At 42.7% G+C, this 15,726-nt stretch overlaps 1 protein-coding gene across 1 annotated transcript; it reads left to right on the forward strand.

Annotated features, from left to right (window-relative positions):
• Window positions 1-12,605: 12,605 nt before the first annotated feature.
• Window positions 12,606-15,474, forward strand: gbx2 (gastrulation brain homeobox 2). The gene is made up of 2 exons (XM_062414490.1): window positions 12,606-13,114; window positions 14,931-15,474. The coding sequence occupies exons 1-2, from the start codon at window positions 12,606-12,608 to the stop codon at window positions 15,472-15,474; spliced, it is 1,053 nt and encodes a 350-aa protein (XP_062270474.1).
• Window positions 15,475-15,726: the final 252 nt, after the last annotated feature.

Consider the following 15,726-nt stretch of genomic DNA (forward strand, 5'->3'; position numbering starts at 1 on the left):
GTCAGAACCAACACTGAACAGACAAACGTTCATAAGGTCAATAAAAGTAACTGAAGTGATCTCTGAACCACAACGGACTCATGGCTCCAGCTTCCTGTCCACACACTTGAAAGTGACTCATACTCAGATTTGAAGTCTCACACCTGGAGACGCAGACAGGAAGCTCGCCGCGGTTCTCCCGATCCATCCTGCTTTGATTGGAGACGGGCGACGACGCGGCGATCCGGAGGAGGCCGGAGTCGGAGCGCTGAATGATGAAGACGATTATGTTTCAAGGGTTTCACGTGGCGAGCTGGAATTCATGTCCAGCCTTAATAGTGCTCGTTTTCTGCCTTGTTCACTCCATTAGCGGCGAGCAGGGGGCCCGAGTGCCGAGCCCGCCGCTAATTACGGCGTGAGGGATGATCGGCGAGGGCTCATTACCGGCGGTGCGGGCCGAAACATACTGTCTCTCTCCCGGCTAATGATGTTGGATCCGCGGCGAGGGGAGGCCGGCGCTCACCGCTTCATCAAACGTCTGAATGTCCAGGGGTTAACGTGGCTGTTGACTTCTCTCCCTCTCTCTCTCCCTCTCTCTCTCTCTCTCTCTCTCTCTCTCTCTCTCCCTCTCTCTCTCTCTCTCTCTCTCTCCCCCCCTCTCTCTCTCTCTCTCTCTCTGAATCAAAACCACAGCGGCCTCATTAACATGAAGCACGACTGAGAGCAAGTTCATACAATCATACAATCACTCACTCAGGTCTGAATGTTCAATACAGACTCTCACTTCAAATCTGCTTCCACTGCAACAAAAATCCATCAATACAACAAACCAGCAACAAGTTCTTCAATAAAGTCAACGAGGGAACAGAAATGAACTCCGGCTGTTCATTAATGAGCCCAACTAACATTTAGAGCCAGAAAGTTTGGTGTAATAAAGATCAAATTATTGTCAGTTATTTAATTCACCTGTTTCCTTAAACTAATAAAAGCTTTTCATCTTTAAAACCAGGCGGACACGGTGAAGATTCAGCTCTGATTGGTCGCCCTGACTAATTAATCAATTACCAATCTGACGGAAAACTCAACTCTAGATCATCTTCAGATATTTGAAACTTCCACAGGTGTTACGCTGCTCTTCTTTCTTTTTGTCCATGTTTATGTTCAGTTTGAGCATAAAAATCGCAGGAATTAAGATAAAAACATGAATTGTGACTCATGACAATGTCTTCTCAGCTTCCAGCTACTCATCTATAACTGGATGATTGATTTGATGATTTCTTGTTTTTTTTATTTGCTGACAAGTCAAAGCAGTTCATGCATAAACTTCAGATACTATAAAAACAATGGCAATAAAAGTGAACATGCACAGAGTTGATTTAACAGCGTGTTTATCGGCTTTAACGTCAGCAACAAGCCTATAATCTACAGAAGTCAGAGGATCACCAAAATGATCAGGGAGTATCCTCTGGAGACCCTGAATATCTGGAGTCAATCTTACAGTAATTCATCTGATAGTTCACAACCAGGCGGGGAGCTCCGGTCCTCTGCAATGAGGCCAACGAGGAAGTAACTTAAAACTGCATTCTATCAAAAGGCCACCAGGGGGCGACCGTTTTGGTGTCAAAAGGACTTCCGTCTCTATACAAGTCAATGGAGAATTCACCAACTTCTCACTTGATTTCTAACCTCAGTAAACGTTTTCAAAATGTGTTTATGGTCTCAATCGCTAGTTTAAAGCCTTCTGTCTGTTTTGACTGTTCCTTCTTTCCTCCCTTCCTCTTTTCATTTCTCCCTCCTCCCTTCCTTCCTTCCTCACTCCTTCTCTCTTTTCTCCCTTCCCTCCCTCCCTCCCTCCTTCTTTCCTCCCTTCCTTCCTTCCTTCCATCTGTCTTTCCTCCCTCCTTCTGTCTTTCCTTCCCTCATTCCTTCCTTCTTCCCCCCCCCCCTCCCTTCCTTCCTTCCTTCCTCCCTCCCTCCCTCCCTTCCTTCCTTCCTCCCTCCCTCCCTCCCTCCCTTCCTTCTTTGACTCGAGGACAATAGGAGGGTTAAAGCCTTCTTCAATGCAGTATGATGCACCTGAAATTTTCAAGATGGCGCTGCTCAGATCCGATACTATTGGCCTCCGAGCAGCAGTCCACAAACCAATGGGTGACGTCACCGATGTTACGTCCATTTTATCTACAGTCTATGCTCACAACACGTATCTCAACCTCATGGTGGCGCTAGAGACAAAAGCCAAAGCATCACCAGAGTCAGGAGGATTCATCAGTCCATGTGAGAGCTGTCCAGATAATTCAGTCTGGACCAAAAGTGAAAATCAGACTGTTCCTTTAAGCAGCGATGAGTCTGAATTATTCTCTGTTCTCTCCGTCCGTCATGAAAACCTCTCGACTGTCTCTCTCATTACAGCCTCTTACCTGACACAATGAAGCAGAACTAAATGCTGCCTGATGCTCAGCCAGCGATCTGTCACAGCTCTTTCAACCCGACCACGGAGAGAATAAAAGCTCACAAACCCGAGAGAGAGGAAAGACATTTAAACTGAAACTGTGACGTCCACACAGAAAATCTGCCTGTTTGCCTTCAAAGATAAATATTATATCCATTTAGCTGATGATCAATATGTCAGGATTTTAATATTTATTTAGAGAATCCACATTATAACTGGTCTAAAGTGGGAGATGTTTTACAGATCTACATACAAAGAAGCTCCATTTTTCACTTATTATAAATTACAGATGTATTTATGTAATAGTGGATTAATTTACCAGTTGAATGAAAGACAATAATCTATCTATCTATCTATCTATCTATCTATCTATCTATCTATCTATCTATCTATCTATCTATCCATCCATCCATCCATCCATCCATCCATCCATCCATCCATCCATCCATCCATCCATCCATCTATCCATCTATCTATCTATCTATCTATCTATCTATCTATCTATCTATCTATCTATCCATCTATCTATCTATCCATCTATCTATCTATCTAGAATTTTTACTTTTCTTACAGTAAGATATTAAAACCTCGTATGTTTAAGACTGTTGGTCATCTTGAGCTTTAGATAGTAAAATGCAGATTAATCAATAATGGAAATAATCTCATACTAACAAAGTCCTGGTGAAGTTTGGCAGTATATCTTTTGACATTTTTCTGTCCAAGATAACTTCAACTACCAGCTGTTAACATCCAAACACTCAGAAACTACAACTCCCATAATGCTTAGCCACGAAAACAGCATCACAAACTTCTTCTAAACTCAGATATTCAGCATTTTTCTTCATGTGTGCTCGTTAGTCGTTTGGTTTTGAACTGAACTGAAAGATAGTTTAATTTTTGTTGTGCATTTTTAATTTTGATGTCTTTCTAAGCAGTGTACGGTTACCATGGTTACAGGTTAAAGGACATTTAATCATATTTCTAGTTTAGTTTTGTTAGTTTTACGGTTTTAAATTTCGCCGAAACTGCAAAACAAACACAAAACACCTCAAAGCAGAAAAAGCTTAATCTGCAGACTCAACCTCTGACCTTTCAGCTGATACACAAAATCTGATTTAACCTCCACAAAGACGACGTCAGAGCTCCAAACAGGCGTGAAAACCGACGAGGAAACCAGCAAACTGAATTCATGAAGGTAATAAAGACAATAAACCTCAGAGGTCTGATGAAAGAGAGACGAGAGAGACGAGTGAGACGTTTTTCTTGTGAGAAAACCTGCAGCGCTGACGGAGGGACAAGGCGCTCATTCATCTGAAGCCTCTCAGACGCTCGTTTTTAGAGGATGAGAAGGCGCCTGGCGCTCTCGCTCTCGTCTTCCCTCGCAGCCGAGGAGACAAGCAGATTTGCGCGGTGCCTTCATGTGGCTAATGGAAGCCGACACAGTTAACCCAGAGGAAACCAGCACAACGAGGCGGCTCTAACCCAATTTTAGCCGCCGTCTCCTCGCATCCTATTTTGGTGATTGTACCAGCAGTAATTAAGGCTGTAATAATGAAATAACTCTCTTTTAGCCTGTGTGTGGGAGAGGAGGTGAACATTCGCCAGATCTAATTAGCTCGTCTCAAACTCGCCGTCTGATTTTCTTCTTTCTTTCTGCGTGTTTGGAGGTTTTTTTCTTCAGCGACCGTCTGGACCGCTGAACTCGTGTCTGTCTCAGCCGTGGATGTCTCTAATTCTCTGGGTTTGCCTCAGCAGCCAGCGTGTACTTATCAGCATGTTTTTATGGGCCGGGGTCAAAGGTCGAGCTGTGTGCCTTCACATGTAACAGGCTAAAGAGGGGGGAAGGCTGCTTTTCTGTGTGTAATAACAGTCATTAGTAGCTGCGGGCACACCTGCTCTGAGCTCTTAGCACAGTTGGAAAGTTGATGCAGGTTGATGGATGAACTCAGATTCTACCTCAAACTTCTCTGGACTGTGACCTCGTTTGTTTTAAGGCCTGAAACTCTCACGACCAGCTGTCCTCTTAGGATGAAAAACCTCCAAACTTTCTTTACAGTCAGTGAGAGAATCAGATCATCTCTACATAACTCACTGAGGTAACACAGGAGAATCAAACTCTCACACCTTCATGTTTCTACTTCATGAAATCTTAGATATACGACAGATACTTTAAAACAAAAAAGAAGGAAGGAAGGAAGAAAAGGAAAAGAGGGAGGGAGGAAGGAAGGAAGGGAGGAAGAAGGAAGGGAGGAAAGGAAAGAAGGAAGGAAGGTAGGAGGGAGGGAGAAAGGAAAAGAGGAAGGAAGGACAGAGGAAAAAAGTCTGTCCTTCTTCCATCCCTCCTTCCTCTTTTCCTTTCTCCCTCCCTCCCTCCTTCTCTCTTTCTTTCCTCCCTTCCTTCCTCTCTCCTTTCCTTCCTTCTTCCTCCCTTCCTTCCTTCTTCCCTCTTTTCCTTCCTTCTTCCTCCCTTCCTTCCTTCCTTCCTTCCTCCTTTCTTCCTTCCTTCCTTCCTTCCCCTTTTCCTTCCTTCTTCCTTTCTTCCATCCTTCCATAATTCCTTCCTCCCTTCTTCCTACCTTCCTTCCTTCCTTCCTTGACTCGAGGACAACAGGAGGGTTAATCCAATAGATTAGCTCATAATTGAGCCAAGATAGCCTAACATTGCTGTCTGACACACTTAAGACTGAACCAAAGACATAAAAAGGTTCGTCTGACTCTGGGAAACTGAGACAAACAGTCCAATTTCTCATATTTAGCTTATTCTGCATGATCTCCTTTTGATAAGTAGTATAATATTTTTTCATTCCCATTCACTGAGCCCTCCTGAAGCTGTCTGGGAGACATGAAACTTGCAAAAATCATCATATGTCCTCTCTTGTGTCTCTTATTTCTGCATGTTAAATTGGTTAATCGGTTTTAAATGAAGCATTTTGTTGCTAAAAACTGATTTTATTTGTCAAATTCATCCAAGTAATTTAAGAAATCTACAGAATATAGTTAACAGATGTCTCTATTAGTCACCAGATCTGGGTTTTAATAATGAAATACAACATTAGTGGAAACAAACATGATTTTTTTGGGGTCAGAATCGGTGAATTAAAACGAGTAAATCAGAGTCACATTCCTCCTTTAACGCCGTGACTCTCAGATCTGTATTTAAGCGTCTGCGGCTCTCCTGTGTTTTTCACCTCGGGGGCTTCATCTATTTAATCTGTCTGAATTTTAAGGTCCAGCTCACAGCGGCGGCTCTTCTTCTCTCCTCCCTCAGCTCCATAAAAACTGCCACAAAAAAAATAAAAAAAACCCTGAAGAGATGACGAGACGTTGCCCAAACTCCCACAGCAATTATCAGAGTCTAAATGTCCTCAAACTGCGACGGCGGATGTCTTCTGTTTGGCATATTGGTTTTTAATGCTGCAGCTTCTTTTTAAAGGTCTGCACTGTGTTTTTATTGGCCTACAGGGGGCGCTGTGGGTTAATTAGATTGCATTAAGAGCCTAAAAAAAGAAAAACCCTGAGGATCTCTTCATCTTACTTTTGTCATGAGAGCAATAATTTACAATCTGATGACACCAAATGTAATAAAGTGAAGATGTGATGTTTGATTTTTTGCAGTGTTGCCAGAGTTGGGATGAATTTAATGAGTCTAATGATTCACATACAACCAGTGTCTTTACACAGTGTCCACACTAAGCGTCCTAGTAAACCAGTATCCCAACAGACTGTCCCAGTAAACCAGTTACTTACTTACAAAGCATCCTGACAAAAAACTCACCACATATCCCAGCATCCATACAGAGCATCCTCACTAACTGTCCCACTATACCAGTAAGGATACAGTGTATCCCAGTATACGGACACTGTCCCAGTATATTAAGGCCCTAACAGAGTGTCCATACCTAGTATCCCAGTATACTAGTATTCTGACAATGTCCCAGTATCTCAAGGCCCGAACAGAGCGTCCTCACTAACTGTCCCAGTATACCAGTATCCTGAAAGTGTCTCCCAGTAAACTACTGGACTTACAAACCATCCTGACCCAGTATACCAGTACATCAGAGTCCTAACAGTGTGTTCCAGTATAACCAGTATCCTGACTTATTACATAATTTGCTGAAACTTGGTGACCAGAAGTGTCACTACACAAAAATCATCATGACTTATTCAACGACTGGATGAAGCAGATGTGTATTTAAAAGGGTCAGTATGTTGGGTTTAGTGGCATCTAGTGGTTCAGGATAGTGGTTCTGGTCTCTATCTGTGTTTACTGGGGTCATGATTATGTGATTTAATCCAATAGACTCATAATTGAGCCAAGATAGCCTAATATTGTTGTTTGACACCAAAGACATAAAAAGGTTTGTCTGACTTTGTCGACAAAAACAGTCCAATTTCTCATATTTAGCCTTTTCTACATGATCTCCTTTTGATAACTAGTATAATATGTTTTCATTCCCATTCACTGAGCCCAGCTGAAGCTTTCTGAGATGTGAGTATCATCAGTAGAAGAGACAAAGAAAATAATGTGGAAACAATCGACTAACAGAAACAATCAGAGCTCATCTGCACGCTGTCGACATTAAAGCATCACAACAACAACAACAACAACAACAACAACAACGTATGTGTTAAAAACAGTCAGACTCTCGCTGCTGCTGCTAGTTTCATCGATCAGCTGAGAACAAATGAACCAACGTCTCAAAAGAGCAACAAGATGATGACGCTACGCTGTAAAAAACTGCTGCTCAAATCCAGTCGTAAAACACCAGATTTAAATGATTTCATAAAATGTGTACATTTCGTCTACTTTTTTTTGCCGTCTCCTAAAAATATGTTCATTGTTTTAAAAGCTGAAAACCGATTAAGACTCCTCCAGTTGATTTTTCCACTCGTGTATTCAGAAATATCGGATTTTTTAAGGCTCAAATTAAATGACTTGTTGGGAAGCGGCGTTTTCTGCAGTGTGGTGATCGATACTAACCCTGGTAGCTGCCAGAAGATACTTAAGAAACTCAATCCCCATCAGGCTCCTCCCTCATTGGATCAGCATCGTCAGGGCAGGGGGGGGGGGTGGTGGGGGCGACCTCAGCGGCCAATCAATCGAGTCCCTTTCAGCTCTGATAATCAAAAATCCAATCGGAGCTCTAAATGTTAATTGATCTGAGCTTTGGGACAAAAGCAGAGCGGCTCCGTCTCTTTGCTGCTGCTGTTTGTGCATCTTCTGGAATTTCCTTTAAAAAAAAGAAAAAAAGTCGGATGCATTTTTCTGATTATTAAGCATTTAATCTGATATGGATGTTCTTCTGAGACCAATAAACACAGAGAAATGAACCTTTAACTCACTGAAAGCTCTGGTCCAACAGTTTCTCTGCTGATGAATGAATCACAACGTCTTGCTTCCTGAAAGACACAGAGAGAGAGAAACAGAAAGAATATTAACATGTTGACTCTTAATCAGCTGAGTTTCAGTTAATAATGTTTATCCCATAATTTAAAAGCAGTTTTAAAACATTTTGACACCAATAAAAACATAATCCTGGTGTCTATTAGTTCATTTTGGTCAGTTTTGTGGTTGAATTTTCATACACTTCTGTTCAGTATTTATATTTCCACTAATTTTGACGAACAATAAGGTTTAGGTGATGAACTTTTACAATTTAAACTGTACAGACGGTGTTACATTGGTACTATCTGTTCCACATCTCAGTACATTGCAGGACTGACAGTAAACACCGAAATACCCCCATAATAAGCTTTAAAACACACATTTAGCAACTGAAGTGTCTCACATGGAGACTCTAACACTGAGGAGGAGATGACTAGAACATTACTTTAATACAGAGTAGAAGCATGTCTTAATAACTGGAACCATAAACTTCTACATATCTGTATACAGAAGCCATGAGGTCCATTTATAGCAATGACCAGCCTGTATGTGCTGTCTGTATTCTAGGTATTATTACATGGAGGTAAAATGCTGTGTCTAGTCTTTGTTGTATTTGGGCTTCTTGTTTTTTGTCTGTTAGGTTGGATGAACAGCAGGCGGACTGGACTCTCCTGGTTTCTGTTGTGCCTTCTTGTCTCAAAGACGACCTATGCTAGTACTTTGAGGTTAGGGCTAGGTTATGTACTGAATTCCAGGTAATGCTACCATATCAGATGTGATCGGTACCCAACGCTACTAACAATCAACCAATCAACCAATCAGCACCATGTGTGGGACCAACGTCACCAGGTATCAAGCACATCTGAACATCGTAGTATCGACGATAAATCAGTCGGACACACAACAACACTGTCCAACTTCTATCTGTGGAAGTGTTGCTGCGACGTTTCTACGCACAATAATACAGTTTTTATTAGCTGGTATTTCTATCAATGGTTAAACTGCTAGAACTGGTTTTCTGACTACTAAACTGGTACGATTCAAACTTGGGTGCAACGTCTTCCCCAACTTCCGAGATTAATCGAAAGGCATCGTAACAGTGTTGTTGAGCTGTGTGCTGAAACCACGCAGGAGTAAAACTAAGCGGTGTTGATTGAATATGAATCAAAATCCTGTTACTGAACATTTCCCCGCGTCAATAGTTTCAGATATTTTAGTGTTTTAGCGAAGAGAAAGTTTGTGACGCAGTGTGTCTCCGTCAGCTGGAGATCGACTCAGAAACCAGATTAAAGATATGAATTCTGTTTGTTATCAGAAACTTCTTCAGTGTTTTGTGAGTGAGCAGTAAATGTCACGGCCTCCGCACACAACGCTCTACATGTTGTGTTCCTTACAGCTTTTATTCAGCCAGCATCGATTTGCTTTTTAAAACATCGCCGCTCTTCAATCAGGTTTGTGGGAGCCGCAGCGTGTCGGGTTGAGTTTCTCAGCGTTCAGACGGTCTGACAGCGCTCTGTGTTTCCATGAGTGTGTGAGTGTGTGTGTGTGTGTGTGTGTGTGAGTAGATTTGGCCTGGCATTTAGAGGCTGATGAAAAGGTTGATACCGCCACGCTGCTCTGCTCTGACTGAATTGTGTCGCGCGTCCGGCCCTTGGGGCGACGTCGCCTCCGTTCCTCCATCCGTCCACGCATCTGTTTCTGCCCCTGCTCTGCTTGGTAATTGCTTTTCCCGCCACATCCCCTCCACTTTACAACACGCCGCCATAATATCAGCAAACTCTCAGAGATTGTGCCATTTAGCTGCAGATTTAAACACAGGGGGAGGAAAGGAGGGGAGGAGGAGAGGAGGGAGGGAGGCCTCGTCTTTTTTTTCTCTACATAGAACAGCGTCCTGCTTTATTTCCATAAACGCTCGTGAGCAATTCAGATGCTGATTATCGCCGCTTGTTGCAGCGACTGATGATCTACCAGGTAAGCAGCTCTTATTAGAGGAAGCTTCATTTAATGCAGTGTTACACTCCAGCTGCCCCCCTCCTCCTCCTCTCTATCCCTCTCTCCCTCCACCACACCTTCACCCCCCCCCCTTCCCCCAGCTCATAATGGATGATCGCAGCGCTCGGCTTGCATGCAGGAAAGGTTAATTAAATCATAGTCCAATCATAATCCATGTTGTTAATTAAACTGGATAATTTATAAGTACAAAAGAGGGTATTTATTAGCTGCTCTGCAGTGGTGGCAGTGCTGCCACGTGCACGCCCCCCGTGCACTGACACTTACACTTATGCACCCCCTCCCTTGCCTTACAACCTTTTACTATTGATGCCCCCGCATGATTGATAATGAGACAGAGACTGCTGTACTATTTGTCTAATGGCCGTGCAATTAAATTCCCTTGTAAATGACCCATGCCTCATTTCATCCTAATCTATGGAATTTTGATTGAATTTGTCAGCCCTAATTGAAAAATACTGCTATTTAATGTCTGCATTGCAGTTGCAGATCAGGCCGCCTTTAATGAGATCGATGTCCCAGTGACCCTGAGGAGGAGGAGGAGGAAGGAGGAGGAGGAGGAGGAGGGGGGGGGGGGGGGGGGGGGGTATCCATGCGTGCCCTTGACTCAGCCAGGAGGTGAGGGAGGGGAAGGAGGGGAAGGTCTACTGGGAGATGCACTGGGGGTCAGGGGGTCATCCTGCTACATCTGATGATGTGCGAGCGCCGGTGGCATCGACGAGGTTTGTATTAATTGATGAGGAAGCCATTACAGGATTCATTAAAATGGATTTTGATGCAGGCGCAGGAAGCAAATATTGTGATTTAAAGCTCCGCTGTGCAGTTTGGGAGGAGATGAATCGCAGAATAATCGCTCCCGATAAAAAAAAAACCAGGACGTCAAACATCATCATGTGTCACTGAGCTCAGGAGGAGCCGGAAACATCAGCTGCTGATATGAATGTTTATTAAACTATTTACAGGTTTCATCTTCAGTTTTAAAGCTGTTACAGTTTCTGTCTGTTAAGTTTCACTCAAGTTTGAATCTGAGGAAGAATTAAAGGTGAAATCTGACACTGTTAGTTTTAGCTCATGTTGGATCATTTACAGTCTGAGCAATGACCAGGTTCAACCACTAGGGGGCCTGAACACAACTGAGCCGGTTTGTGCTTATTAATAAATATTTACCACTAGGGGGCCTGAACACAACTGAGCCCGTTTGTGCTTATTAATAAATATTTATCGTAGCTTTACTGAACAAATCTGCAGTTAATACAATTAAATAAAGCTTACTGAGTCTCTGAAAGATGCTTGACCATAAACACTGGTGAGATTAACTTTAATAAATGAGTTTAATGTATAGATTTGCTTCATTTAATTCAGCTAGTTGAGGTGAGGTGACGCTAAAAGCTGCAAACCAGCATATCTGTGTATATTTGTACCTGTATTATGACGTTAATATTTAAAATTGACAACGTTTTAAAGCTTTTGTTGTTACAGTAAATGTTCATTTTGGCCTAAATAAATAACTTTGACTCATTTAGAAAGAGAAAATGTGATTTTAAGGAGGAGGGATGATGTTTTTTAACCAACATAATGATGAAACACCTTTAAACATTCACTGATTCGCTGTTGGATTAAAGACAAAGATCAACATTAAACTCAAACTCAGTCTTAAAGTGTTTGTTGTGTATAAACATGATTATAATACAGACTGTTATTACGTTGAATTGGAAAATAAATCAGCTCATAAAAATCATTTTCAGGAGATTTTACGGCTTCAACTCAACATCATTTTCATCGTCAATCAATCTGACTACTATCTTCTAAGTTGTGACTCTAAAAAAAAAGACTTTAAATGCTTTTTAGATATTCAATCAATTATCAAATTAATGACGCTTCAAATTTCTGATTCATCAACTTATTGTTTTATCTCCAAGAGGTTTGATTTAAAGGTTTAAATCGTTTTAATCTTCATATTGTTGCTGCAAAATGACTTCAGTGACCTGCATGAGTATAAAGAGCAGAAGATGACACACACGCACGCGCACACACACACACACAGAGACTCACACACACACACACACAGATTATTTACTGCATATATACAGCTTATTATTTACAATGATGTGTTTTCACATTCTTAAATGGCCCGTGGTCCCAATTTGTGTAATTGGCATTCATCCACGAGACCAAAGGCAAACTGTCGCGTCATCCCGGACAGCCAATCAGCGGCCGGGGCTCGGTGACGGAGGGGTGGAGCTCGCGCAAAGAGGGGAGCGCAATTTAAATCCAAAACATCTTTGGCCGCGCGCTGAGTGGGCAGGAAACACACACACTTCACACAGTTGTCACACACACACACTTACACACTCTCACACACACACACACTGTCTCAGCGGGTGACAGCAGCGCAAGTGTCCGGAGCTGTGATCTCACTGTCCGGTCAGGTTGAACAGGATCCGTGCAGCTGGAGCTCCGCACAGAGTCTGGACATTTATTTTTTTGGGGTTGAAACTGAAAAAAAAAAAAAAAAAAAAAAAGGAGAAAGAAGAAGAGAGTTCATATTTTCTTCTTCTTGACTTTCTTTTCCTTCTGCAGCTCTGATGGAATGGTTTGCTTTAATCGGATTATTGCTCCTCTAAACTCCGGTTTACTCAGAGAGGAGGTGACACCGGCGGCTCCACCGGGGGTCTGCCTCTCTTCTCCGGTCTCCTGTGAGCTCCTCCGGTCTCCTCTGAGCTCCAGTGGTCGGTCTCCGGTCGTTTTCCGGTCTCCTCCGGTCTTCCAGCCGTCGTTCATATGAGTGCAGCGTTCAGTCCGTCCTTCATGGTGATGCAGCGGCCACTCGGAAGCACCACCGCCTTCAGCATTGACTCTCTGATCGGGGGGCCTCCGCAGCCCAGCCCGGGACACTTCGTCTACACCGGCTACCCGATGTTCATGCCGTACCGGTCGGTGGTGCTCCAGCCTCCTCCTCCGCCCCCCCCATCCCTGCAGCAGGCTCTTCCCGCCGGACACCACCCTCACTCCCACCCGCAGATCCCCAGCCTGCAGAGCGGCTTCTGCTCCAGCCTGGCTCAGGGAATGGCTCTCACCTCCACACTCATGGCGTCGCTGCCCGGAGGTTTCTCCCCGTCTCAGCAGCACCAGGAGGCGGCGAGGAAGTTCGGCTCTCAGGCTCTTCATGCGGTGTTTGATAAATCACCGGAGCTGCGTCTGGAGGCGGAGGAAGGGAAGAGTTACCTGCAGGGGAAAGAGTCTCTGCAGGGTTTCCACGACACGGACAGCTCGGTGCCATCATCCACAGGTAGGCTGCTTCCTCACATCAGCACCCAGAAACATGACTCAGAGTCCGGGCTTCAGCAGGCAGGATGGGGCGGGAGGAACCGGGACCACGACACCTAACACATCTCTAACCTTTTAACCAAATATAATAAACTTCTACTTTATATTTAATCTTTAAAATAAGATAAAAACTTCCGCACGTGACGCTGCAAACATCCGGCCTGACAGTCATTCAATTTGATTTTAAGTGAAATCCTAAAATATTAAAATGAATAAGCTTCGTGTTACATTTATGCAAATATCAGATCAATAAAAAGACGAAAACTTTGCAGAATTTTCCTTTTAAATTTCTGTAATTTGCATTTTTATTTTAAAGTTTAAAATCACAACATTTAATATATAATAAAATGTGTGATTTTACTTCTAAATACAGATAGTTATTATTATAAACGGGTCAATTATGTTTATTTGTGTCCATGTGGTGATGAGTTGATGACTTTCAGGATATTATTATTATTATTATAACATTTTTAGTTTTATAATTCTTCTTTTTTCTCCACTTAAAATAAAAAAAGCGATAAAAAAACCCCGAGTAAGAAATGAAGACATGTTTCTAAAGTGTATTTAAATGTTTCAGCCTGCAGTAGTTCTGTAAAGCGCAGGTGGGATTAGTGTCTGAGATAAATGACGATCATAAATTATTCCATAAATCTGGAGCAGAGATGTTTGCGGAGGATCGCCGGAGGCCTCGAGACTCGGTTCATTTTAATAACCCGTTAATCAACGTGTTTAAATTGATGAAGCTGAAATGAACAAAAAACCTGCACGTTGCTTTAAATGTATGAAATGAAGCTAAAAACTCTCAACTTGGTGAATATAAAAGATGAATTTGTTATATTTGGTTTATTAAAATGAGAGTTTGTGAGCTCAGAGCCATAAATCAAGTCTCTGCTCAGTCAAAGGAAAAACGGCTGTTTGCAGGTTTTGATGGTTTTATTGCTTCCTAACAGAAAACAGACAGCTGCATGTATTGATTATGATTGACTCTGACGTTATTTCACACACACTGAGAGCGCGCGCACTCCTCTCCTCGTGCGTAATTACGCGTGAAAAATATAAAAATCCCTGCAGAGCTCGCGTGTTTTCCACCGTGATCCAAACACTGATTTGATGATGGATATTGACACGGGACGGGACAGAGACCCCCCCCCCCCCCCCCCCCCCCCCCCCCCCCCCCACACACACACACACCGATCTGGTCTCCATTTACAAACAAAACTCGTGTCAAAATCCATCTTTTCAATTTAAAACCACGATTTTAATAACTTTCATTTATATTGAAACTTCATTTATTCTAATTATTAATCACAGTTTTATTTATTTGAAGTGTTTCTCTCTATTTTTTGACACAAATCAGATTTTAATTAAACATTTTAACAGGTGAGACCCCAAAAAAAAACCTGAATTTAGCTGAATTTCACACTGAAACATCTTCTATAGTTTATACTTCTTCTTGTTTTGCAGCAGAGAAAATAAATTAAAGAGATTTGATGTTAGACTGAAAGTTATCTTTGCTTCCAACCTAAAAAAGTCTCATATTTGTACTTATATGAGGCCAGAAGCTCACTGATTTTATGCATGTATCCAACAGCTTTCATGCTCCAGAGTCACCATAACAAATTCCTCTATATAACATCTTTATGAAATGATTTTTAATTTCCATTTCAGGTTAAAACGATGTTTAAATCACGCAGAATAAACATAATTTAAAGCTCTTTTTTAAATGTTTGTGGACTTTTTGTATTTGTGCATGTTATTAAACCCGCTGCTGTGTGTGTCTGCAGTCAGAGGACACAGTAAAGAAGACTCTAAGGAGGATGAGTGCGGCAGGAAGGATGAGAGCTTCTCCATGGACAGTGATCTGGACTACAGCTCTGATGACAACCTGACCTCCATGTGCCACAAAGAGGACGGAGACGGAGGAGGAGGAGGAGGTGATGATGGGCCTCACCTGCACGGCTCCGGTGGAGGAGGCTCCGGTGGAGGAGGAGGAGGAGGAGGCGGTGGCGGGAAAAACCGGCGGCGGAGGACGGCGTTCACCAGCGAGCAGCTGCTGGAGCTGGAGAAAGAGTTCCACTGTAAGAAGTACCTGTCCTTAACGGAGCGCTCACAGATTGCGCATGCGCTGAAGCTGAGCGAGGTGCAGGTGAAGATTTGGTTTCAGAACCGGCGCGCGAAGTGGAAACGTGTGAAAGCGGGAAACGTGAACAACAAGTCCGGAGAGCCGTCCAGGAATCCCAAAATAGTGGTTCCCATCCCGGTGCACGTGAGCCGCTTCGCTATCAGGAGTCAGCACCAGCAGATGGAGCAGACCAGACCGTAGAAGAAGAACTCACTCTCTTGACTCTGAGCACGTGTTGATGGGTTTTTATTTTTTCTGGTTTTTAATTTTTAAAGATTGAAAGAAAAGAAGCTTCAGTTCCTGCAGAGCTCTAAAAAAAACTCTGCTGGTTTTATTTCATCATCAGACTCAGTTTACAGGATCAAACACCTGATAACAACATTATATTATTAATAACTGTTACATTTAAATGTTTAAATCAGGCAAAAACACGAGGTCTGAATTTAGAAAATC

This window comes from Scomber scombrus, chromosome 24 (assembly GCF_963691925.1).
Source record: "Scomber scombrus chromosome 24, fScoSco1.1, whole genome shotgun sequence".
Taxonomy (NCBI): domain Eukaryota; kingdom Metazoa; phylum Chordata; class Actinopteri; order Scombriformes; family Scombridae; genus Scomber; species Scomber scombrus.

Excerpts from the sequence above, each read along its gene's own strand:
- gbx2 (XM_062414490.1), top strand. The coding sequence starts at position 12,606 with ATGAGTGCAGCGTTCAGTCCGTCCTTCATGGTGATGCAGCGGCCACTC. Across the intron at positions 13,115-14,930 it reads TCGGTGCCATCATCCACAGG|TGCAGTCAGAGGACACAGTA; the intron begins TAGGCTGCTTCC and ends GCTGTGTGTGTC.